The sequence below is a fragment of the Gymnoscopelus braueri genome, assembly GCF_963280865.1.
Source record: "Gymnoscopelus braueri genome assembly, chromosome: 5".
Taxonomy (NCBI): domain Eukaryota; kingdom Metazoa; phylum Chordata; class Actinopteri; order Myctophiformes; family Myctophidae; genus Gymnoscopelus; species Gymnoscopelus braueri.
The window spans coordinates 2,153,648-2,177,900 of NC_137606.1; the positions used below are offsets into that span (position 1 = coordinate 2,153,648).

The 24,253-nt window shown below is 42.5% G+C and overlaps 1 protein-coding gene across 1 annotated transcript in view; it reads right to left on the minus strand.

Annotated features, from left to right (window-relative positions):
- The window catches only part of LOC308085261 (RNA-binding protein Nova-1-like), a 96,135-nt gene extending 74,501 nt beyond the window's left edge, over positions 1-21,634 (minus strand). Inside the window, exons 1-2 of the mRNA XM_080428340.1 lie at positions 20,727-21,634; positions 18,100-18,165 (exon numbers count right to left, since the gene is read on the minus strand). Of these exons, the coding sequence (XP_080284466.1) occupies positions 18,100-18,165; positions 20,727-20,886 (226 nt within the window). The 5' untranslated portion in view covers positions 20,887-21,634. The remainder of the gene's footprint in view (positions 1-18,099; positions 18,166-20,726) is intronic.
- Between the last annotated feature and the right edge of the window lie 2,619 nt (positions 21,635-24,253).

The following is a 24,253-nucleotide window of genomic DNA, read 5'->3' on the forward strand; positions in this document are numbered from 1 at the left end:
ATGTGTTTCTGGTAATATTATTGTCCACTAATTTTGTATGTCCGTGGCAAAACTAGAATTTGGACAAAGATGTCCACCACAAGCCAGCATGGTGGTGACCCCTGGCCACGCTACGAGCTTGTAGATTTTTGAATAGCCGAAGGAATCTAGAAATGACACATAGATGCGTTCCCGGTCTTAATGAGTTAAAGAAAAGCATGGCACAAAGTTACAAGCACTGGGGATGGGAGGGCAGGGGGGTGGGTCTGGTTCTGGTGACTTGGTGGATTAGGACGAGCGCCCCAAGCTTACGGTAATATTATGGGACGTATGAGGATGTAACTCAACGCAAGTTTATTTCCGTCGCCCCTTAATCACTGTTAAGCCTGATTTATGCCCGGTTGAGCGCCGTTGTTGACCGCGTGAAGATAGCCGATCTACAAGCTCACAGCGCGCCGTGCTGTGAGCTTGTAGATAGGCTATTTTCTGTGCGCGACATGGCACTCGGTCAACTATAAATCAGGAATTATAGGGACCTCTCAAGGGGCTTTTACACAACAATACCACCTGTCCTTACTAGACCCCCCGTCGGCCATGGAACACCTCCCAGGTTTCCCTTGACAGGAAATGAAAAGGGAGAAATCTCTGGAAGGATCACAAACAAGGGAATCCCTTTCCAGGGCAGACAACAGGCATACAATAGGTGGGTAATATCAAGCGGTGTAAAGTGCTGTACTTAAGTACAATTTTGAGGTATTTTTACTTTACTGGAGTATTTCCAATTTTCATTGCTTTTACTTCTACTCCACTACATCTCAGAGGCAAATATTGTACTTTTACTCCACTGCAATTATTTGAAAACTTGAGTTACTAGTTACTTTGCGGATATACATTATTATATTATAAAACATACATTAACCACTTTAGCCCTATTTTATAAATATCTTTTTGAACATAGCCGATCTTCAAGCTCACAACGCGTCGCGATGAGCTTGTAGATCTGCTATTTTCAAACATTTTACTTTTGGTACTTTAAAGGAGAATTCCGGACATTTTAAGTGTTATCTTTGATGTGTCGTTACTCACCTACCGACGTAAAAAGTGGCGTTGTTTTTTTCCAGAGATTCCCCTGTCGTCATTTTTTCAACCCCCTCCGTTGTCATAATGGGAGCGCGTGGCTTAGGGAAATTCGTCTATTATAACCGATGCAAAGTTACACTGGTTGCTTGTTTCTTTCCAGAACCTGGCAACTTGGTGTTGCCAGGTAGAGAAACAAGCAACCAGTGTTAAATTGTTCGGCGTTAGCGGTAGCCTCTCAGGAACTTTCAGCGCATGTTTGACTATCATGAGACTCTACAATGAGTAGTAGTAGAGAAAAAAATAACTTTGCATCGGTTATAATAGACGAATTTCCCTAAGCCACGCGCTCCCATTATGACAACGGAGGGGGTTGAAAAAATGACGACAGGGGAATCTCTGGAAAAAAACTATGCCACTTTTTACGTCGGTAGGTGAGTAACGACACATCAAAGATAACACTTAAAATGTCCGGAATTCTCCTTTAAGTATATTTTGATGCCAAAACGTTTGTACTTTTACTCAAGTAACATTTTGAACACAGGCCTTTTACTTGTAACAGAGAATTTTTATATTGTGGTATTGCTACTTTTACTTAAGTAAAATAGTTATTTTTCCACCACTGCTAATATCCAAATGCAAACGTATCTCTACCACGCGCTCTGACCACTCTGGTGTGTTATCCAAATAGACTGTTCAATGAATCAAAACATGGAGGGTCATGCTCAGAAATAAAAGTAATTTTTTTATTGCTACATATGACTCAAGATGACAAGAAGATGACGGACGTTTGGGCTAACCAGCCTTCATCGGTGTGGACCAGTGGTGCAAAGTAACTAAGTACATTTACTCAAGTACTACTGTACTTAAGTACAATTTTGAGGTATTTTCACTTTACTGGAGTATTTGCAATTTCCAGTACTTTTACTTCTACTCCACTAAATCAATGCGTCGCGATGCGACGCATTGTGAGCTTGTAGATCTGCTATTTTCAAAAGATTTGTATACATTACATACATTTGAAAACTTGTGAAATGAGACATTCTGCATAATGAGTACTTTCTACTTTTGGTACTTTAAGTACATTTTGACACCAATACTTTTGTACTTTTACTAAAGTACATTTTTAATTCCGGACCTTTACTTGTAACAGAGTATTTCTAGATTGCAGTATTGATACTAAGAAATGTGAGTACTTTTTCCACCACTGGTGTGGACACTGATGAGGCATCTTGAGGCATATGGAACAATAAAAAATGAGACTTTTGTTTACGAGTGCGACCCTCAATGTTTCAATATCCAAATGCAAAACAAACAAAAGAACAAAACTATACCCATATATATGGACACTAGTAATAGTAAAGAATTATAAACGATAGTAATACATGCATTGTGTATATACTTTGTGGTACATGTTTTCGCTTTTAGCTACAGTACCAGTAGTTTTGGGTTGTCTCTGATGTGGTTCCCTGAGCGTATAACTCATATTAGATAATCCAGGACAGCTAACCTCAGGAGAGAGATTGAAATAGGATTATTATTACAGGGGGCATTCTTTCTCACAAGGGCAAGGCACCTTGTGCAGTAGCCTGGCTGTTTTTAATCTGTCTGCTGCACTTAAAAAAAGGCTACGCATATTATTCAGTGTTCATTTATCCCTTTGTAATGTACGGGTTCATTTGGTTATAAATAACAGGAAAACATATCAGAATTTTTGTCTCCTAAATAAGAAGGGTGTCAAATTAGGGTCTGTGTTATGTGTACATGTATACGAGGGGTAGGCAACCTTTATTATCAAAAGAGCCATTTTTGGCCCCCTAAAAATTCTAAAAATCTATCTGGAGCCACAATATATGTTTGCTTTATTTATTCATTTGTGCTTTTTCTGGTCTTTCAATATTACGTTTTTATTGTTTGCTAATTTCTCAAAGCAGATCAAGCTTACTAAGCTAAGCTAGCAGCGTTGGTGGTGAAAGCAAGCAAGCATCTCAAACATTAATTATAATTATTTTTATCTGGTGTACTAGGCACTTTTTTCTTTACAAAAGGAGAATGTAAGAATAACTTTATGCCTACTACAATAATAAATTATGATTAAAATGTAAAAAGAACAAAAGAAAACCTCTTATTCCTTTACATACTTCTTTGCCCAAGCAACTGGGAGCCACGGTAGAGGGCCACAAAGAGCCACATGCGGCTCTAGAGCAGCAGGTTGCCTACCACCGATGTATACATTAAAGCATACATGGGCAACTAGCGGCCTTTACTTAAAGCGGCCTGCAGGTTAATATCGGATTACTGATATATTATTGATTTCAGCTGTAAATTGAAATTCAGCCCTGGCATTTTGGTCCGAACCGGCCAACCACCCCCCGGGCCGTTTTGTCAACGGGGGGGGGGGGGGTTTCACTGTTTCAGCCCAGCCCTGCACATGAACTCTGCAGCCGCACTGAGGCCCCTGCTGGAAAGCATCCCAGCCCAAACATTAAAGTAACTAATAATTGGGCCGCGCGACCCAGAAATGACCGTAATAATCCTAAAACAGGAGCGAAAATAAATATTTTTTTTTAAATGGCCCACCGCGGTACGCCAAATGGCCAGTCCGCCGCTGATTTAAGTTCATAAAGTTAACATAATTATAACTAAATGCATTTGAAATAAAAATGTTACTTTTCAGGATTCCAAATCAAAAATAGCAAAAAAAAATCTGGATTCCAATTCAGCAAAAATAGCAGATCTACAAGCTCAAAACGCGTCGCACTGCGTCCTACTAGAACAAAGTAGGGCATCAATTTACGAAAAAAATAAAACCCATAAAATTTCAAATTTGGAGATAAGAGGTTTCTGCCCGACACCAACGATATTATTTGTACATAATCTGTCAAAGGGATAAAACACACAAAAAAAGCTTGAGAGCTTAATTCCTTTGTGTGAACTTGGACGTACCGGCAGCCGGTATGTCCAAGGAAAATGTCCTTAAGGGACAAATAAAGTAACCTTGATGCTTGATATGTACACTCTGGCTGTGGGTTTTACTGTGGAGGCCGTTACACAGTGCACACACAGCAGATGTACAGTGTCTCCACCGTCAATCTGGTCCCTTGTTGACCACTTACTAGTTTATATGTTCAAACATTTACAAACATAGTACAAATAGCCAATCTGCAAGCTCACAACCAGTGGTGGAAAAAGTACTCAATTATTTTACCTAAGTAAAAGTATCAATACTGCAATGCAGAAATACTCTGTTACGTGAAAGTCCAGAATTCAAAATGTACTTGAGTAAAAGTACAAGAGTATTGGTATCAAAATGGACTTAAAGTACCAAAAGTAAAAGTACACATTGTGCAGAATGTCCCATTTCATTTCAAGTTCAAAATGTTTAAAAGAATTGTTTGAAAATAGCAGATCTACAAGCTCACAATGCAACAAATGCTTTGTGAGCTTGTAGATCTGCTATTTTCAAATGGCAGAAATATATATATAGGGCTGAAGTGGTACATGTTTTGTAATAATAATCAAAATCTACAAAGTAATTAGTAACTAAAGTTTTCAAATAATTATAGTGGAGTAAAAGTACAATATTTGCCTCTGAGATGTAGTGGAGTAGAAGTAAAAGTACAGAAAATTGGAAATACTCCAGTAAAGTCAAATGTCCTCAAAATTTTACTTAAGTACAGTACTTGAGTAAATGCACTTAGTTACTTTACACCACTGCTGACAACATCACAAAATAACACATTGTGAGCTTGTAGGCTATAATACTTAATTTGCTGATGAAGGCTCTACTCTACAGCTTAATGTCTGAATAAGCACATTACTTGGCTAAAGATAACACTTATTGCAAAATATAGACTTCCAGTGTGAAGCTCACTTCAGGAAGCCCAACGCTAATGGCGGTGCCCTTGTTGCTCTGAGAAATGCAAACAGAGCTAGAAACACCGAAACTGTCTCCGCAATTAGTAGAAAAATGTGTGTTGACTAAACATGAATAAATAAATATATCCACAAAATCAACCAACTGAAGTTTATAGAGAATATAAAGATGTCCATTTGATTAGTTTAACAGCACAATTGCACTGATGAGGCTGTGTGTGACTCAATATTGTATGATAGGCTAAATCACAACATTTAGTGCTGCGCTGTTTTGTCAATTTTATCTCTTTCTCTTTCACAGGCTTTTTACAGAGTGTGCAATAGATTGTGCTTCTCTAGCATGTACTAGAATATACAGTAAACCAGTGGTTTCTGGATCAGGGCCCACTTTGAATGGCCCGATTGGCCACCCATTTGACCACTTACTGTTTAGTGGTCAGATGGGGTGGACCGCGTGCATTTTTCAGAGCATGTTTATTTTGATGATCAATCGATCGATTTGTGTTCCACCTTGGATCAGTGGAACCGACGTAGTATGCTTTAACGTTCCTATTTATCGGGATCACAAAGAAAACTAATTCGTCAAAAGTTTTAGAAGAAAAGATACCATGACATTTTAACCCATTAAGAGCGGGAAAGCATCTCATCTGTCATTTTAGATTTCAACCACTTTAACCACTATTTTATACTTTGGCTATTGAAAAAATAGCAAATCTACTACTACTACTACTACTCCATCAACTTGTCGCCCGCTCAACATAGTCGAGTACAACAAGTCTGAGCTGTCAGAGGCTCGGAGAAGAAACCTGACACTCCTCTGCCCTTCCTATAAGCTTCTGACGGTGATGTCAGACAACGCAGCTGCATGGGACCCCCGACCTCTTCCCTCTGTAGTCTCTGGATGCAGGAAATGAAGTCTGATTCCTCCAGCGTGGTATATATGGGACGCTCCTCTTTCTTTGGTGTTTCGCCCAGGTGGGGGCGTGGTTACGTATATGCCTATAAAGTGAAAATAGCCGATCTACAAGCTCACAACTATTTTATTATTTTTTCCCCCCTATTTTCTATCTATCTTTTTATATGAATAATTGTGAGAAAAACAAACACATTTTTTTTTTTTGAAAGAAGTAAAAAAAAAAGGATAATTACTTGTGAGTCACGACCCAAATGGGTTCCGACCCACTGCCTTAACCTAACCTCAATACCACACCCACCTGGGTGAAACACCTTGGAAAGAGAGAGTCCGAGCATGGTATGCCCCCCCCCCCCTCAGAACCATTGATAACTTTGATAACATTGATAACTAACACATCATTTTCATAACAGGCCATAAATACATACAGCTGAATTGATGTCTTATAGTGAGAAGCGGATGGATTGGAGCGATGCAGTGATGTTCAGGTAGAGTTTAGAGGTTACTAACTTACTATCTCTTTCTATGGTTAACCACTTTAACCCTTTGTTGACTGGGGTCACCCAGGGGTCTGGACTTGGTCCCCTCCTTTGTTCCCTTTAGACCAAGATTCTTGGTCGAAAATAGCCGATCTACAAGCTCACAATGTGTTGTTGCGAGCTCGTAGATCGGCTATTTTCACAGAATGTCCACCTTGTATTAAGAACAGGGGCACTAGGGTTCATATTGTCTCGTTTCACAGACAGAACCCTTTCTTCCTCTCTCCTTTCCAAGCCCTCTAATGACTTTCTTTTCTTTTCTCATTCTGTCCTTTCCTCCTCTCTCCTCCCCCCCACCCTCTCGTTTCTCCTCTCCTTGTTTCTCCTCTCCTCTCCTCTCCTCTCCTCTCCTCTCCTCTCCTCTCCTCTCCTCTCCTCTCCTCTCCTCTCCTCTAGTGTTGATTTTGACAGCAAATTTTGTTTTGTTTTAGTCACATTTTAGTCACCTGAAATGTTTTACTGTTGGTCTAGTTTTAGTCGACTAAATATCATAAGATTATAGTCTACTAAATCTACAGTTGATTTAGTCGACTATAATGTATTTTGGCGGTGCCGATGGCGTCGTAATTTATGCTGAGCTTGTAGATCTGCTATTTTCAGAGCACAACACCTGAGCGCAACCAAACATAAAATGACTTGTCTTTTAGTTCTCTTCTCCACTAGTTCCCTCACTAACATTTTAGTCTAGTTTTTATTTGTTGACGAAACTGTCAATATATTTAGTTTTAGTCGTCGTAGCTTAGTTTTTATTTAGTTTTTATTTAGTTTTCGTCAGTGAAAAAGGTAGTCAACGATCATTTTTCGTCCTAGTTTTAGTCGACGAAATCAACTCTCCTCTCCTCTCCTCTCCTCTCCTCTCCTCTCCTCTCCTCTCCTCTCCTCTCCTCTCCTCCTGTTGTGCCCTCATCTCTCCACACTCACACCCCTCCTTTTTATTTTTTCCCTCCATCCTCCGTTCCCTTCCTCTCTCCTCCCCTATACCCTCTTGTCCTCCACTCCATATTTCTTCGAATCCTTTCATCTCGCCTCGGTCGTATCTTCCTCCCTCATCTTCCCTCCTCCTCCTCCTCCTCTCTTCTAATCAGTGGTGGAGAAAGTACTCACATTTTGTACTTAAGTAAAAGTATCAATACTGCAATGTAGAAATACTCTGTTACAAGTAAAAGTCCGGAATTCAAAATTTACTTGAGTAAAAGCACAAAAGTATTGGTATCAAAATATACTTAAAGTACAAAAGTAAAAGTACTCATTATGCAGAATGTCCCATCTCACAAGTTTTCAAATATAAAAATGTCTAAAAATCACAGCCGAAAAATCATAGCCGATCTACAAGCTCACAATGCGTCGCGATAATAATAATCAAAATCTACAAAGTAACTAGTAACTAAAGTTTTTAAATAATTGTAGTGGAGTAAAAGAACAATATTTGCCTCTGAGATGTTGTGGAGTAGAAGTAAGTGTTGAAATTTGGAATACTCCAGTAAAGTAAAAAATACCTCATAATTGTACTTAAGTACAGTACTTGAGTAAATGTACTTAGTTACTTTACACCACTGCTTCTAATCCTCCCCTTCTGCCCTCCATCTTTTCTCACACGTCCTCTTCCTCTCCCCCCTCCTTCTTTCCTCCCCTCCCCTCCTCTCTCTCTCCTCTCTCCTGTAGGATGTGTGATGTACTGTAGCAGTGTGTTCTGCAGTGACCCACTTTGAGAGTAGAGCCCAGGACTGACCTGCTTTAGATAGAGAGTGGCTAATTATAACCAGCCCACATTAATAAGGCAGGGGAATTGATAAATAATACCAAACACACACACACACACACACACACACACACACACACACACACACACACACACACACACACACACACACACACACACACACACACACACACACACACACACACACACACACACACTAATGCAGTGCAATCACACCACAAATGCACACGCACACATACGTATATAACACACCTGGCACGCACACGTGCACTCACACGCACACATGGACAGGCGCACACACAGTCACACACACGCACACGCACACGCACACGCACACACACGCGCAATAATACAGTACATTCACACCACAAATGCACGCACTTACATACGTATATAACAAACACTGGCACACACGCACTCGCTCACAGAGCCACACGCACACGCACGCACGCACACACACACACACGCGCACACGCACACACACGCTCGCACACGCACACCACCTCCACAAACAGCCTCTTCCAGCATCTTCTAAACAAGCCTACGCTCCTTGGCGACCGATAAGACTGACTCATGCTCATCAGCTCTATCAGGAGATGTCATTAGTGATGTTTGACATTAGAATATACAGTATGGTTTACCACCATTACCACCATGCTGATGTGTTTACACACCGCTGGCTCTTCTGAGGTCTCTCAAAGGGTCGCTCGGAGTTGAGCTTTTACTTGTAAGATTTATTTTGTGAACTGTTATTTTGAGTTTATTTTGTATAAGCCAGCAGAGCGATTAGCCACTTTCAACCGCGTGACCCTATTTTGGGCATTATAGGTCAAAATGTTCCAAAATGTGAGCTTGTAGATCGGCTATTTTCGACATCGTATGATGAAGAATAAAACTGGGCTTATACACAAACATGCTACTGTATGCAGTGGTGGAAAAGTTATCATATGTCTAAAATGTATAAAGAAATCTTTTGAAAATAGCAGATCTACAAGCTCACAACGCGTCGCATCGCGACGCGTTGTGAGCTTGTAGATCTGCTATTTTCAAATGGCCGAAATGTATATAGGGCTGAAGTGGGTAATGTATGTTTGGTAATAATAATCAAAATCTACAAAGTAACGAGAAACTAAAGTTTTCAAATAATTGTAGTGGAGTAAAAGTAAAACATTTTCCTCTGAGATGTGCAGTGGAGTAGAAGTAAAAGCACTGAAAATTGGAAATACTCCAGTACAGTAAAAGTACCTCAAAATTGTACTTAAGTACAGTACTTGAGTAAATGTACTTTACACCACTGATTATAACACAGTCAGATTGGCTCTTCTTCCCATTGTAAGGCACTGAAGTTCTCGGTCGTCCAATCACAATAACCCCACAGTGCCTGAGATGATCTGTCTAAAATTGTGGGTGAATCTTGTGGCAAATTGCCATGACATATCGTGAGCTTTCAATTTAAACTATACGTATCAACGACACTTTCATGAAGTTCTTCTCACACCATTCATTATTCTTTCTAAACGTGAAGCCCTTTTCGCTTCGACCCTGGAAAAACCCCGCAAATTAATTCCAAACCTTAAGTGCAATTACAAATGATCCCGTGTGTCATCGGCGGTCCCAGGGGTGCCAGGTGATACTGATGTATGCAGACCTAACCAAGCTGTGCTTAACCCATTAAGACCTGGAACGCATCCGTGTGTATTTATTTTTAGATTTCTTTGGCTATTTTTTGAAAAGTCCTGAAAATGTGTGCAAATCTTTGAATATATACATATTTTTAAAGAGAACATTTGTAACTCAAATCTTTGCTTCTGATGATTCTACAAAAGTCTGAAAACTGAAACGTATTTGGCCGTGGACACCCATCTCATAATATGTTGTTCCAGGGACCCCCCGAAGTTGTAACGGAGTTAAAAATGTTCGCTTTAAAAATATATATATTCAAAGATTTTCTAAAATGTTCACGATTTCAAAAAAATATATAGCAGATCTACAAGCTCATAGCACGGCACCAAGTGCAGCACTACGAGCTTGTAGATCTGCTAGATTTTTGAATAGCCCAAAGAAATCTAAAAACGACACACAGATGCGTTCCCCGGTCTTAATGGGTTAATGAGCAGACTGGCCACAGCTGCTCAGGATGTGGGATCCATCAGCGCGCTCAACAATGCCACCTCAATCTTTAGCTAGGGGTCAGGGAACACTGAGCCCCGCATTAATCTCAGTTACACTTCAGGAGGCTCCGAGAGTGACATTTGAAAACTTGTCCTTTCCGTGAGCAGGAGAGGGCAAGTTGGAAGCTACTGTACAACTCTCTGCTCTTGATCGTGTAATAATAGGGCAGGCCAATTAAATGAAGAGGTATTCGAAAACCGATATTTAGAACTTCATGTAGGTTAAATAATGGAGAAACAGGGGTTTTTTTGTGATTTAAAAAAAAATGATTTCTTATTTATCAACTAATCGATAAACCTAAATCTAAATCGATTAGATTGATTAACCTCTTAACCCTGTATTATACTTCGTTGTGCAATGGTGGGGTAAAATAAATTATATAATAGTTCGCAACGGGTCGCATCACGACACATTGTGAAATATCTTCTATTTTCACTATCGACAAAAATCATAATCGTTAATCGCAATCGAAGGATACGTTTTAAATAATCTTGATATTGATTTGAAGTCATTTGGCCTAGCCCCCTACTCTCATCTCAAGATCACCTGAAATGAGTGCTTCTTCTACTGTGAAACACGTAAATATAAAAAAGCACACCTGTGAGCAAAATGTTAAGACTAAGATTAATGTTTCACTGACGTCCATATTTCAGAAATGATGTGATATGGTATACTATGTGGTGTTAATACATAAACCTTTCAAGTAAAGAGAAAAGCCCAATTCAAGATACATATTTATTTTAACAGCAGTGATTTGGTCGCTATTTTTGCTACAGTACAACTTGCATTGTATCCGCCTCAGAGATTCTCAGCATCCATTTGGACATAATATTGAGCCCTTGAGCAGAAGCAACATATTGACATTCAATGAAATATTGTAGTTCCCTGTGTGGTTCCCTATAGCTGAGTAACTAGAGCACCTCTACATTGCCTTGACAAGTCTTTGTTTTCCTTCCTTTAAGCAACACAAACACACACACACACACACACACACACACACACACACACACACACACACACACACACACACACACACACACACACACACACACACACACACACACACACACACACACACACACACACACACACACACACACACACACAGCTGAAGCACATTCATTTCCTCGAGTGAAATAATTTGACAAAAAAATAATTGCCTATCCTTCTCTGTGTCTAGTTTGTGAGGAACGAGTGTGTGTGTGTGTGTGTGTGTGTGTGTGTGTGTGTGTGTGTGTGTGTGTGTGTGTGTGTGTGCGTGTGCGTGTACGCGTGCGCATGCGGGGTGTGTGTGTGTGTGTGTGTGTGTGTGTTGCTATAAAAATGGTCCAAACAACCACTCCCAGATGTGTAGACTACAGAAATGTATACACTAAATTGTGTGTGTGTGTGTGTGTGTGTGTGTGTGTGTGTGTGTGTGTGTGCGTGTGCGTGTGCGTGTGTGTGTGCGTGTGCGTGTGCGTGTGTCGTGCATGCGTGCGTGCCGTGCATGCGTGCATATGTATGTCTTGTCTTCCCATGTGTGTAAGAGCATTGCTAAAAAGTAAAATATGAAGAGAAAGATTTCTCCGCTGTCCTCTATAGCGAGTCTGGGGCAGTGTACAATAAATAATGAATAGGCATCTGACCTAAACTGAGGGGTAAACAGTGCAATCTGTTGCTACGGCCCCTCCAGACCGGGCCAGGCCCAGAATAGGCCCTCCACGCTGGGGGATTGAAGCCTCAAATCCTGGGATCTGGTGTCCTACAGGCGCACAGGGTGTTGGGTTGACGTCGTGGGGGGTGTGGTGTGGTTGGAGATCAAGCTAACCCTCTCTGACTCCTGGTGTATTAGCCTTTCTCATAAACTACACTCTTTACAATACACTGTATTTCTACAGTCCAGTTTTGACAGCAGATTTTTAATTTAGTTTGTGTGATTTATTTTGGTGGGCCGTGATGGCATCGTAATGCCTGATGTATACTTAGGTGCATGCCGGAAATAGCCGATCTACAAGCTCACAACGCGTCGCCCCGCACAGCCAATGATGAAATGACTTGTCATTTCTACGAAATAATGTAAATATTTTCAGGCATAGTTTTAGTCATTATAGCTTAGTTTTTATTTAGTTTTCGTCAAACGATTTAGTCATAGTTTTAATCGACGAAATGAACACTGCTAGTTAAATTAACTCTGAGGATTGTAATGTGTACTTTCACACTGGAATTTTCTCTCATTATTACTTAGTGATGAGAGATAACTGTATCATGTATGGTGAGAGAATATACAGTCGGTTGAATGTTTGAGAACACCCTGGGCTATGAACCAAATGGTTTACTGTATAGGTTTCTCTTCTGCTCAAATGAGCTTACCCTTTATCGGCTGTGTGTATGACTAATTAAAACGGTACAATGCGTTTGTACGGCCCATGTGGGAAGAATGATTTTCTGAAATTAAATTGTTTTGTCATTGGATCTTCTTGTTTTCATTCTGTTGAATTCATGATAGCTTTTTGTTTAAGAGTTGGCTACACACTGGCTGACTTTGGAAGCAACATCTTCACTTATTCAATAAGCATCGACAATGATAATATCAAAGCATAAACCATTGTGTAGCTCCATACTGGTTTGCCTTCAAAAGTCTGTGTTTAATCAAATACTGGCTAGTATTTTCACAAACATATTGAATAACATGGTAAGAACACATATCTTTTGGTATCTAAAAGACACAAAAACACAAAAAAAATATTTTGTGTCTCCCCAGGACCTAGTTCTTAACACTAGTTCTTAAAAGTTATTTTTTTACATTATGGAATTTGAATATATACTATATTTCTGAATTTCTTTTGAAAAGTGTCAAAATTGTAATAACAATTTCTGAAATAAAAATGGGTCCGCGACCCACTGTTTGGAAACCACTGGTATACACAACCTCCAGCTCCGGCTTTGTCCTTGTCTGTATGCACCTTTCTATTCTCTGTGCTGTGCTGGGGGGACTGGGGGGACTGGGGGGACTGGGGGTTTGCTGGGGGACCGGCTAGCATGGGGCGCTGGGGGACTTGGAAAATATTCATCTCCTCTAAGCAGGGAGTTAGTGATGGTAAGGGGGGGGGGGGGCGGAGGCCGCTGAGGTCAGGCTTTGTCTCCCACCCCCTCATCCTGCCCTCTGCTCTTTTGTTGTGTATTAAAGCTTGCATACATATGCATGCACACACACACACACACACACACACACACGCGCACACACACACACACACACACACACACACACACACACACACACACACACGCACACACGCACACACACACACACACACACACACACACACACACACACACACACACACACACACACACACACACACAGCCAGGAAAACAAGTTACAATACAGAATCCCACACATACAGACGCACACATCCATAGACACATTAAGAAGTACATATGCTCTCTCTCTCACACACACACACACACACACACACACACACACACACACACACACACACACACACACACACACACACACACACACACACACACACACACACACACACACACACGTAAAGCTCTCCTGCAGTGAGGCTCTGACCAGCTGTCTCTGGTCTGAAAGATGGCCGACATCACTTATCAACACCAGGAGCCTTAGGGCTCACTTACACTTCATCACACGGCTGTGTCGCCCATGCAGCCAAAATAACGGATTGACAATCAGTTAGCTTCGTTGAGCGACGAATAGAAATGAAAATGTTGATTGCACAATCCATTATATTATAGGAAAAGAGATTTGTGTAACCTCCCAGTAGCATATGAGAGAGAAAATGAAAGAGCGTTGGCATAGAAATAGCTAAATGAGACCAATAAACTAATGTGGAGGGAAAACGACATCGCCTAACACGCTGCCGTATTTCTGTTTCAAGAGAGATGTCTGCCCGACGCAGAAACGCTTTGTTTTGGGGCGTCCATATTTGAAATTGTGATGGTCATGGTGGCTATTCTAACAAAGCTAACTGAAGGAACCGCCTCTTCTCTATGCGCGCGTGTGTGTGTGTGTGTGTGTGTGTTTGTGTGTGTGTGTGTGTGTGTGTGTGTGTGTGTGTGTGTGTGTGTGTGTGTGTGTGTGTGTGTGTGTGTGTGTGTGTGTGTGTGTGTGTGTGACTGTGTGTGTGAAAAGTGGCGAGTATTGTTCTTGGATCAGGGCTATTTTAGAGAAAAGGGGGCCCTTCTATTCCTCCCTACTGCATCGGTCCTTTCATCGTGGCCTCATCCATATTCAGCTCCATCCCTCTCTCCCCGCCTATCCGCCGGCAGCTTGCGATGACGAGCGTCTCGCTCTGCCAATCACGCGGCAAACGATTCCGAGACAGTGTATCCCCGCCCTCCGCCGCCTTCACCCCACCCCACCCTGTGCAATGGCACTTTTTTTTTTTCTTTGACGCAGTGGCTCAAAAAAAAAAAAAAAAAGGAAAAAAAAGAGGTGGAGTGCAGTTTTTGCTGCCGCCAGCCGCGTTACGCTGACGGCGGGCGCGAATCAATAGGCGGCCACAGACGGACACGGTTGCCGAGCAAGCGTCGTCGACGGAAGCCCAACGATTTATGAAGGTGGGGAGGGGGGGGGGAGAGTTGGAGGACACAACGATGAGGACGAGGGTGAAGGAAGAGAGGGCGGCGAAGGACACGGTCATGACGGTCTGAAGTACAGTGTGATTAGTGTGGCGGAGGAGGGGGGGAGGGAAGCAGGGGAAGGAGGGAGAAAGAGAGGAAGAAGGTGCAGCGTAGAAAAACACTGGGGCAGCTTGGAAGCCAACAACAAAAACGATCACTACTGGGGGAACGCCGTGTTCCAATTCGCCCGTCTTTGAGGGCTAGAACGGATGATTTATCGGTGGGTAAAGCTCAGTTTGACCTTTTTCTGAGAGTTAATCAACTGGGTTCACCTCTCTCATGCACAATACACGGCCCCCAAGAAAAGTACACTTATCGATCCTTGACACAAGATGGACGTAAACAAAGAATGCTGCTGGTGAAACGGCGTGTTGTAGCTTTAGCATGCTATAACAAACACATGTTTTCACTTGCAATGAAAATAAGAGTGTGTGTCGGTGTTTTTCTTTTTTTACTCATAATTTCCCGCTCGAACCGTCAGCAAACTGAATAGTTTACTTTCAAAATGCTTTGTATCCAGTATTTTGAATTACAAGTATTACAAGATATTCATCATTATGTATACAATTGGGGTTTTTTTTAGATCAAAAGCATTATTATTTTGCAAGAACAAATCTGATGTTAGCATAAAATGCAACACATAAAGAATCACTATCACAGGCAAAGTTTGGGAGAAGACAAGGCGGTGTGATTAAATGCTAGACATTTCAATTGAGCCTTTTGTGTTGGATTCTATACACATAACATCTTCAGTGTTAATTTATCCATTAACAAATTCGGGTCCATGTAGTTACATTTGAACACTCTTTGAGTTAAATGAACTCTGAGAGTGAATTTGACACTATCCGGCCGTGTGGTGTCTGCTTTTAAGGGGGTTGCTTTCTCTCACTTTGTTCATGGCCAAACGTGCGTCTCCTCCCCCGTGGTCCTGACCGATGGATCAATGAGAGGAAGTACACCTAAAAGATGCTCCGCTCTGCTCTGCTCTGCTCTGCTCCAGGAACAACACATAACACTGACCTCGCCGCGGGGTCGATAACATCAGAGGTTTTAGTCTCATACACCCCAAGGTTCAGTACAGAGCTGGCGAGTGCGTCTGTGTGTGTGTGTCGTGCACATGTAGAGCAGGGTACTTGATTTATGCAGTTTCATCTTAGCTTTTATGTCCTTATCCCAACCACACTTGTAGACATGCCATCATACACAATATAAGACACAACACAACACACACACACACACACACACACACACACACACACACACACACACACACACACACACACACACACACACACACACACACACACACACACACACACACACACACACACCAATCTTTCAACATACTGCTGGCCTCCTAATTTAACTTGGCAAGGGCATTGTCAAGCCCCTCCCCCCACTTCTCTTCACCACCCACTGAAGGCAGCCCATTGCCAGTCCATCCATTTACTAAATGAATACATTATATATCTCACAGCTACAGACAGGAGAGGAGAGCCAGAGGAAAGGAGAGGGGGGAGGGGGAGGGGGGAGCCTTGAAACAGGTCCATATCTGTGAGGTATACCCTGACTACTATTAGGGAACCCACTATGGTGTTTGTTGAATGGTTATGTTACCACCAACTAAAGAACTAGGATTCTAATTCTGCTGCTATTATACCTGCTGCAATGTATCTCCAGTAGCACTTGAAGCACTTCATTTCATTGCTATTCTGACCACGCACAAGAGACTGTGATTTTATACCCGCCGCAATTTAACGGCGTCGTTTTATTTTATTTAATTACATTGCATGTATTATAGGACTATTCGACATAATCTGACTGTTTACTTTGTTTCTTTTCTTCTCTATTCCTTACCCCTTTCATAGAAACTGCAAATTTAGGATGGGAGCTTGTATGGCAAAGAATTTCACCCACCCTTTTACACCTGTAAACCTGTGACAATAAAAGCTGAATGGGAATCTTAACAGGGAGAGGGAGTCCAGTAGGTTGCGGTGATGGAATGGCATGTGTATAGGGCTGAGGATGGAGGTGGTATACTGTAGCTGAGATAACAAGGCAGCTGAAGGTTGTGGTTATAAAGTCCAACCACAATCCGTCCATCGGTCTTTTCATCTTCAGGACCTCTAGCTTTTGTAGGAAGCAAGCCATGATTTATAGCTCTCAAAGTTATTGCATTGCCATATCTTCCCCTGCAATCTTCCCCATAAGGCTGCTAGAATGGTTGAGGGAGATAGCTGTTTTCTCCATAGGTCAGCTGGGCCCAGTTAACTTTTTGTTCCTCGTTTTTCCTCACACAGATCTGGATTAGTCCTGGGCTGAAGCCCCTCGGATAGCACAATGGAAAATTCACATTGCTCTTTTCCTATATCCTTTGAATTAAACTTCCATTTGTGGTTCTACTCATTCGTTCGCATACTCTTACGTATTGGAGAAAACCTGGACTTTGTCATTTAATTTCTGGACACGGTTCAGCCTGCTATTAATCAGTCACTGCTGTTGTTGGGTGAAAACCACATATCTGTCAAATGTATATTTTTCAACCATGATAAGCATATTATGACCACACACAAACTTTCAATTCAAGTGGGGGAAAAAAAGGGAAACCACAATGTCAGTTAAGTGTTTTTTTTCCCTCAACGGCAGTGCACTGCATACTGTAGCTGTCATAGATAGATACACAGTTGTATTCAGTACAGAAAAAGGAAACATTGCATCAATGTTACACAACAATATAAACGTGTATGGCAATAATAAATCCAGTAGATATGATGGCATGGTTAGCATGGGTCAAAGGTTATTTGAATCAGTCTGTGCAACATGACAAAATAAACACTGGATTCATATTTTTTTTTATAGCATGAAAATGGATGTTATGGACTTGATAGCACACAAAACAAGAAACATGCATAATCTGGATAATGAATAGAATATGGTGATGTTATGTTAAATTTTAGTTTATCTTAAATGTTACTTTAAAATCTATTTAAGAGCCATGCCTTATAGCAATCAAACCATTTGAATCCGTTGAAAAGTCCAAAAGCTTGCTTTGCAAACTAGCCTTGGCCTTCCCTTGTCAAACGAGTACATACCATAAGTGTATATGTTCATTGTTGAATCTTAAATAAGAAAAAGGGATTAGGGGGAAAAAAGAAAGAAGATCAAGATCAAAGGGTATCTCTTACCATGAGTCTCAGTTTCTTGAGGGAATAGAATGCCTTCATTTTCAAATAGGGGCTGCAGGAAGGCCACTACAGAGAGAGGAAGCACAGGGTGTGTGTGTGACGTGTGTGTGTGGTCAACTAATCATACAAAGAAACAACCATTATTAATCTCTCAGCACCACTCCTGAGTGTAACCTTTCAGCACAATGTAAGTGTACTGTACTGTATGTACTGTGTGGTGTTTCTGAACGCAGCCCAGTGCACCTGAAAGGAGCGCTGCCATTGTGCTGCTTTCATAAGCAATACAAACATATTCTTATCATATGTGTATGCATTCATGTCAGCGTGAGTCACTTTGGATAAAAAGCGCCCACTAATGTATGTGTATATGTGGTAGAAATAGCCTATATAGGCTGAGGGCATCAGGCCAGGACTCGTATGAAATGAGCCTGTTGCAGTATGTATGTTATGTTCAATAGAATCATACAAGATCTTATTGACGATAAGTGTCATGGCTAGTAGCTTCAGTATGTCTTTGTTATCAGATTTTACCGAGCAATAAATATCATAACTGGAGAGCTATGAGATGCTATGTTGTGGAACAATAGCATCATAAAGTATCAATTTCTCTGGGACAAAACCCATTCCAAGGCACAGCTGTATAATTTAACCAAATCTAACACATGTTCTAACACAGTAAGTGAAGTGCAGCATTAAATTAAGATGTCGTCGCAGTCATTTATAGATAAAGGATGCTAAAATGCTTCCAAACGCTGAAATCTCCATTGGTGTTCATTTCAGGGGTAGTGCTGAGGACAACGGTAGTAGTCGTTTCTACGGTATTTTCCCCTCAAACACCATTTTGGCCATCAAGTTAATGCTGTCTGCTGTGACCTGGTGGCATTCTCAGCACCAAGCACCGTGGCAAATCCACTCAGAGCAAAAAGCGTGGCTTGCTTTGCTTGCGAACAATTCATAATCATCATCCCAGCCTTTTCATTTGTCTAAATGGATGTGCTTGTGCCTGACTGTTATGTAGGCAATGAGTCCCCTGGGGAACCAGCCCATGGTTTTAGATACAGTAAAGGAGGGCTCTTTAGAGCTTTCAGCATTGCATCGATCCCCTTAAACAACGCTGCCCCCCCCCATCTTTCTCTCACCCGTTTCCACAACTAACAGCCTGCATGCACTTTGTATACTTTCTTACAGTGCATTAACAATTACTGGTGAAACGGGTCATATTTAGTAGTGTGGGGGTAGCCCCAAAAAATGATGTGCTCTGCAAAGGCTATTTTCCTAAATCTTGCCAATAACTGGCGTTGTGCAGTAAAGTAAGTAGGTCACCCAAAATGTATGTGTCTTTAGAGGGTTTCATTTTGTCTTTTCTTTTTTCTGAAAGTCGACTTTGGCTGTCGTATTTCTGAAAGGATATTTTCCTTCACACTCACGGATTGGGTAGTTCTCCTCACAAAATGTAGACTTTTTTTTAATAATAATAATCATTTTCAGTAAGCAGTCAAGTCTGTGCCTCCCAAAATCTGCAGGTATATGAAGATTATTTAGCCTCTGTTTAAGTATTTTGTGGCACAAAATCATCCCTTAATAGTTAAAGGTATATATTGTACTATTGTATGTCCAAATGTCCATGATGGGATGCATGGCCAAGAATAGGCTACTGATGGTTGCAATGCTGGGTGATGGGAATGCTTGGTGCATGACAGCATGTAAACAAAAACCAAATATGGTGATCGCCATGGTGACATATCCATATTTCCAGAGGATATAACCAGAGAATAATGAAAGAAATGATTGGATGATTTTTTACTTTGCAAACAACATTTTTTTGATTCAAACGCCAAATACCAAAATAAAGCATAGCATACTATAACACAAACAATGTCGCATTCTGAGCTGCCCTGGATTCCCGTTATAGTCGCTCGCGAGTCCAGCTTTTTTTTAAAAATATGAATATGCTTGTTTATCCGCTTGCACACAAAGAAGCGACAGAGGCTGATGTGTGAGATTATCACAAGGTCATCCGTCGACCGGGATGGTAGCTATATCCTATCACGCACCAGCCAGCCCCCCTGGCTTTAACTTGTTTACATTCTCACTGGCTTATTTTGCATCTAGCATGATGACCTCTATGGCTATTTCTGTGCATAAATCATGAGATGCGCCAAAAACACCCCATTAAGTATTCCTAAATATTCACAACATACATTAGTGAAGCAAACTAGAATGACAAAAAGGGAGACAGAAGGGTTCCCTCCAAACCCGCCAGCCCCCTCAGATCCCCTGTCATTGTTGTCCTCACATCTTAACACAAAAGCAGCTTGGCCCATTATTATTGTAATGCTCATGGGGAAACTGGCTGCAACAAAAGCGGATACATCTAAATATATAGCGGATCTGTGTGGGCTTTCAAAAATGCACGGATCAAGCACAATAATCGAACGATCAGTGTTTTGCATCCAAAAATACCAATCGAGTCAACCTGCTTCTTCTCACCCCCCTTTCTCTTTCCTCGGCGCCGCCACTGTCTCTCTCTCTACCCCACAGGGCGCTAGGATAATATACGACGGACCCAGCATTCACACGCTAATAACGGGCTCCCGCATCCCCATCACCGTAGTCGCTCCCCTTACCTCCCGTGTTGGTGCGCTTGGTGCTGCTGGCCTCCGTGGGGGTCTCCAGCGGTCTTTTTCGCGAATCCGGTGGATCGGACTCCATGTGTGGTTGTTGTTGACTGTGATGGTGAGCGGTGGAGAATATCCCGTTCTGCTGTACTGCTCCGCCGGCCATCATCTTCGTGCTGGAGTCTATATAGAGGATGCGTTCGTTGCGTTTTTAAATCCCCCCGTTTCTTTTTCTTTCTTTTTTTTAACGCAACGTAACCTACTTTGAAGGGAGTCCTCGGGATAAAAAAAAAAGGCGAGAGAGCGGTTTATGAATCGGGAAATTTACGGGAATTTCTTATAGCCTACGATCGGGTGGTTATGGTGCGCCTCCTATCTCCGTGGCGTGTGCATGTGTGTGTGTGTGTGTGTGTGTGTGTGTGTGTGTGTGTGTGTGTGGGGGGGGAAGATGCTATGCAGAGAAAGAGGCGATGCTGGAGCAGCCCCCGATCAGATGTTGACTCAATAGGAAGAACAAAAAAAAATTCATATAAATCCACAATCCGCGATCGTGCGTCTAGGCTAGTAAAAAGGCGCAGGAACGGAGCGCTCCATCAACCTTGTCGATATGTGGGTTATTGCAGGATAATATGTCATTCCGCGGCGGCAGCGACATAAAAGCGCGTTCTCATGGCAAGCGGCGGCACAGTGCACATCAGTGGCGGCGCTCCGTGCTCTATACCGGCAAGTCAGACAGTAACCCAAAGCCAGCTATAACAGCAAAAAGGACTGAAATGAACTGGAGGGAGAACAGGGAAGAAAAGGTATCGGCGTATAACAAAAAACAAAAAAAAACGACCTTCTTTTCTTCTTGTTTCTTTCTTCTTTTCTTCTAAAATCGTGTCCTGGGTCCAGATGTCGTGGAGGGTTATATTATAGAGGGGTGGGTTACCAGGCAGCGCAGGGTCCAACGTTGTGTGGACGGACACAAAAGCCGGATCGGAAGAGAGAGAGTGTGCGTGTGTGTAGGCTATGTGTGTGTGTGTGCGTGTGTGTGTGCGTGTGTGTGTGCCTGTGTGTGTGTGTATGTGTGTGCGAGTCGAGAGATGCTTGTTTGGTCGTGTGTGTCGGTGTGGTGGATGGATGCTGCAGTCCTGGCTTCAGAGCATCATCATCATCATCATCATCCTGACTGGCTGACACCAGCGTTGCCAGGTTTTGTGAGAGAAATATGCGATCGGGTCTACGAAAACAAGCCCCAAAAGAAGCAACTTATAGGCCACTTTTAAACCTATATCGGCTATTTGAAGACAGATCTACGAGCTTGTAGATCTGCTATTTTCGAAAACTCTTGCAATAAAATGTGGAACATTTTGAATATTTTTGAAACATTCTATCAACACAAATGCTAAAACATTTTCATGAAAATATTCGAGAACCACTGGTTTAAATAATAATAATAATAAAATGTGGCAGCAAGCCTAAATAGGCAATTACACTTTGGAAACGAGCCCAAAAAACGCAACCCGCAACTACCAATATTTACAAGCAACTTTACAGAAAAACAAGCCCAGAGTCGCTTATAATAAGCCGACATGGCAACACTGTCTGACACACACAGCGAGGAGAGCGCAGGGGAGCGGCTGACGTCACGACACGGACACAGCCAATCCACGGCGTCCGTTCCCCTCCGTTCACCGTGTGCGTCTGGGAGGAGAGAGGAGAGAAAGACCCGCCTCTGGCCGAATGTGATTGGACAATTATACTCCAGTACCCCCCCTCCCTCCTCTCACTCTCTCTCTCTCTCACTCTCTCACTCTCTCTCTCTCTCTCTCTCTCTCTCTCTCTCTCTCTCTCTCTCTCTCTCTCTCTCTCTCTCTCTCTCTCTCTCTCTCTCCCCCGGAAAAGCAGCGGCAACGACCGATAGTTGCCCGGCACATTATTAACGTCACGTGACGACGACGACGTGCGGCACAGAGAGCGAGGGATGCGACGGTGACAGAAGAAGCAGCAGCACCGACCACCGGGTCATTGTTTGAAATAGAATTGAAGCTCCACCGCTTGTAGTTAGCAGCAGCAGCAGCAGCAGCAGCAGCGGGTTCCGTTTCCTTCCTTCTCTGGTCCTTGGGGTTGTATCACTACCAGTAGGCAAAAAAGGCGGCAAGGCCTCGATAGATAGATAGGCACGCGCGTGGGCCATGACGATGATTGGCCCCCACCTGGACATTTAATTGCCTACCAACTAATTAGGCTGATGGACGTCACCTGTAGGCATACCTACTCACTCATTCACTCTCCCAGTCACTCACCTGTGCCAGCCTGGAAGATGAGTAAAAAAAAAAGACACATTGTAGCCTCCTATATAATGTGTGATGATGAACACATTATATAGGCTACAATGTGTATTTTTAAAAATGAATATAGTATAGCTATAGCCGAGGCTATACTTTTGCGTTGGTCGCCGTTGGCCTGGCCTGGCCTGGCGCAGATAGACTACATTGTCCGCATGAGAAGCGGACCCGGTCTATAAGAGGTCTACCTGTTACCACTACTGGACTGGAGACCCACCTGTGCGCGTAGCTCCCGCCATCACTGCGTGCGCGTCTGCCTGCGTGGATATGGATGGAGGGATGGAGGGATCCTCCTGCGCCGCGAGCTGTCTGACAGAGAGGCTCTACCCGGGCTTTTTACTGCCTCAATCTCACACACACTCACACTCACACACTTGGCACATTCTCGCACACACTCAGAGACTCACGCAAAAAAAATAATCTCTCTCTTTTCTCTCTCTCTCTCTCTCTCTCTCTCTCTCTCTCTCTCTCTCTCTCTCTCTCTCTCTCTCGCCCTCCCCTCTCTCTCTCTCTCTCTCTCTCTCCCTCCCTCTCTATCTCCCTCTCTCTCTCTCTCTCTCCCTCTCTCTCAGGCTCTGTCCGGTGCTGCTGTAGTACAGATGCGGTGCGTCCTCCTCATTGCTTGCCTATCTCTGCTTCCTCTAGATTCTAGTCAAGGTGACATTGCACCGGCTGCCTGTAGGGTAGGCTGCTACACACACGCACGCCACGCACTCTCCCAGACGTAGCTACACGCACGCACACACACAGTCCCTCTCCGTGGAGCAGCAGCCAGCCAGCAGCAGCTAATCGCACTATTTCACATCGCCATGTGAAACGCAACGAGAGAGCCAGCCTCTCTCCTTTGCTGCTCTTCTTCTCCCGGACACACAGACAGGATCCATCGCTATGTGTGGAAATACGTGGCAAATCTGAGGCAGATGTATTAGGCCAGTGGTTCCCAAAGTTTATAGCTCCTCAAGTCAAGACCCAGAAGAGAAATTAGACGGTTTGCCCGGTACCAAAACTAGTGAAAATAGCAGATCTACAAGCTCACAGTGGTGCTTTGCACCAATGAAAACAATTGTTTTCTAATATATGGAATTTATTAGATTTATTTATTTATTTATACATTACAATATTTTGACAAATCTTTGAATTTAGTTTTTTTATTCATGAAAATAAATGTATTTATTTTATTTTATGTTTTGACATTTGCTTGTGACC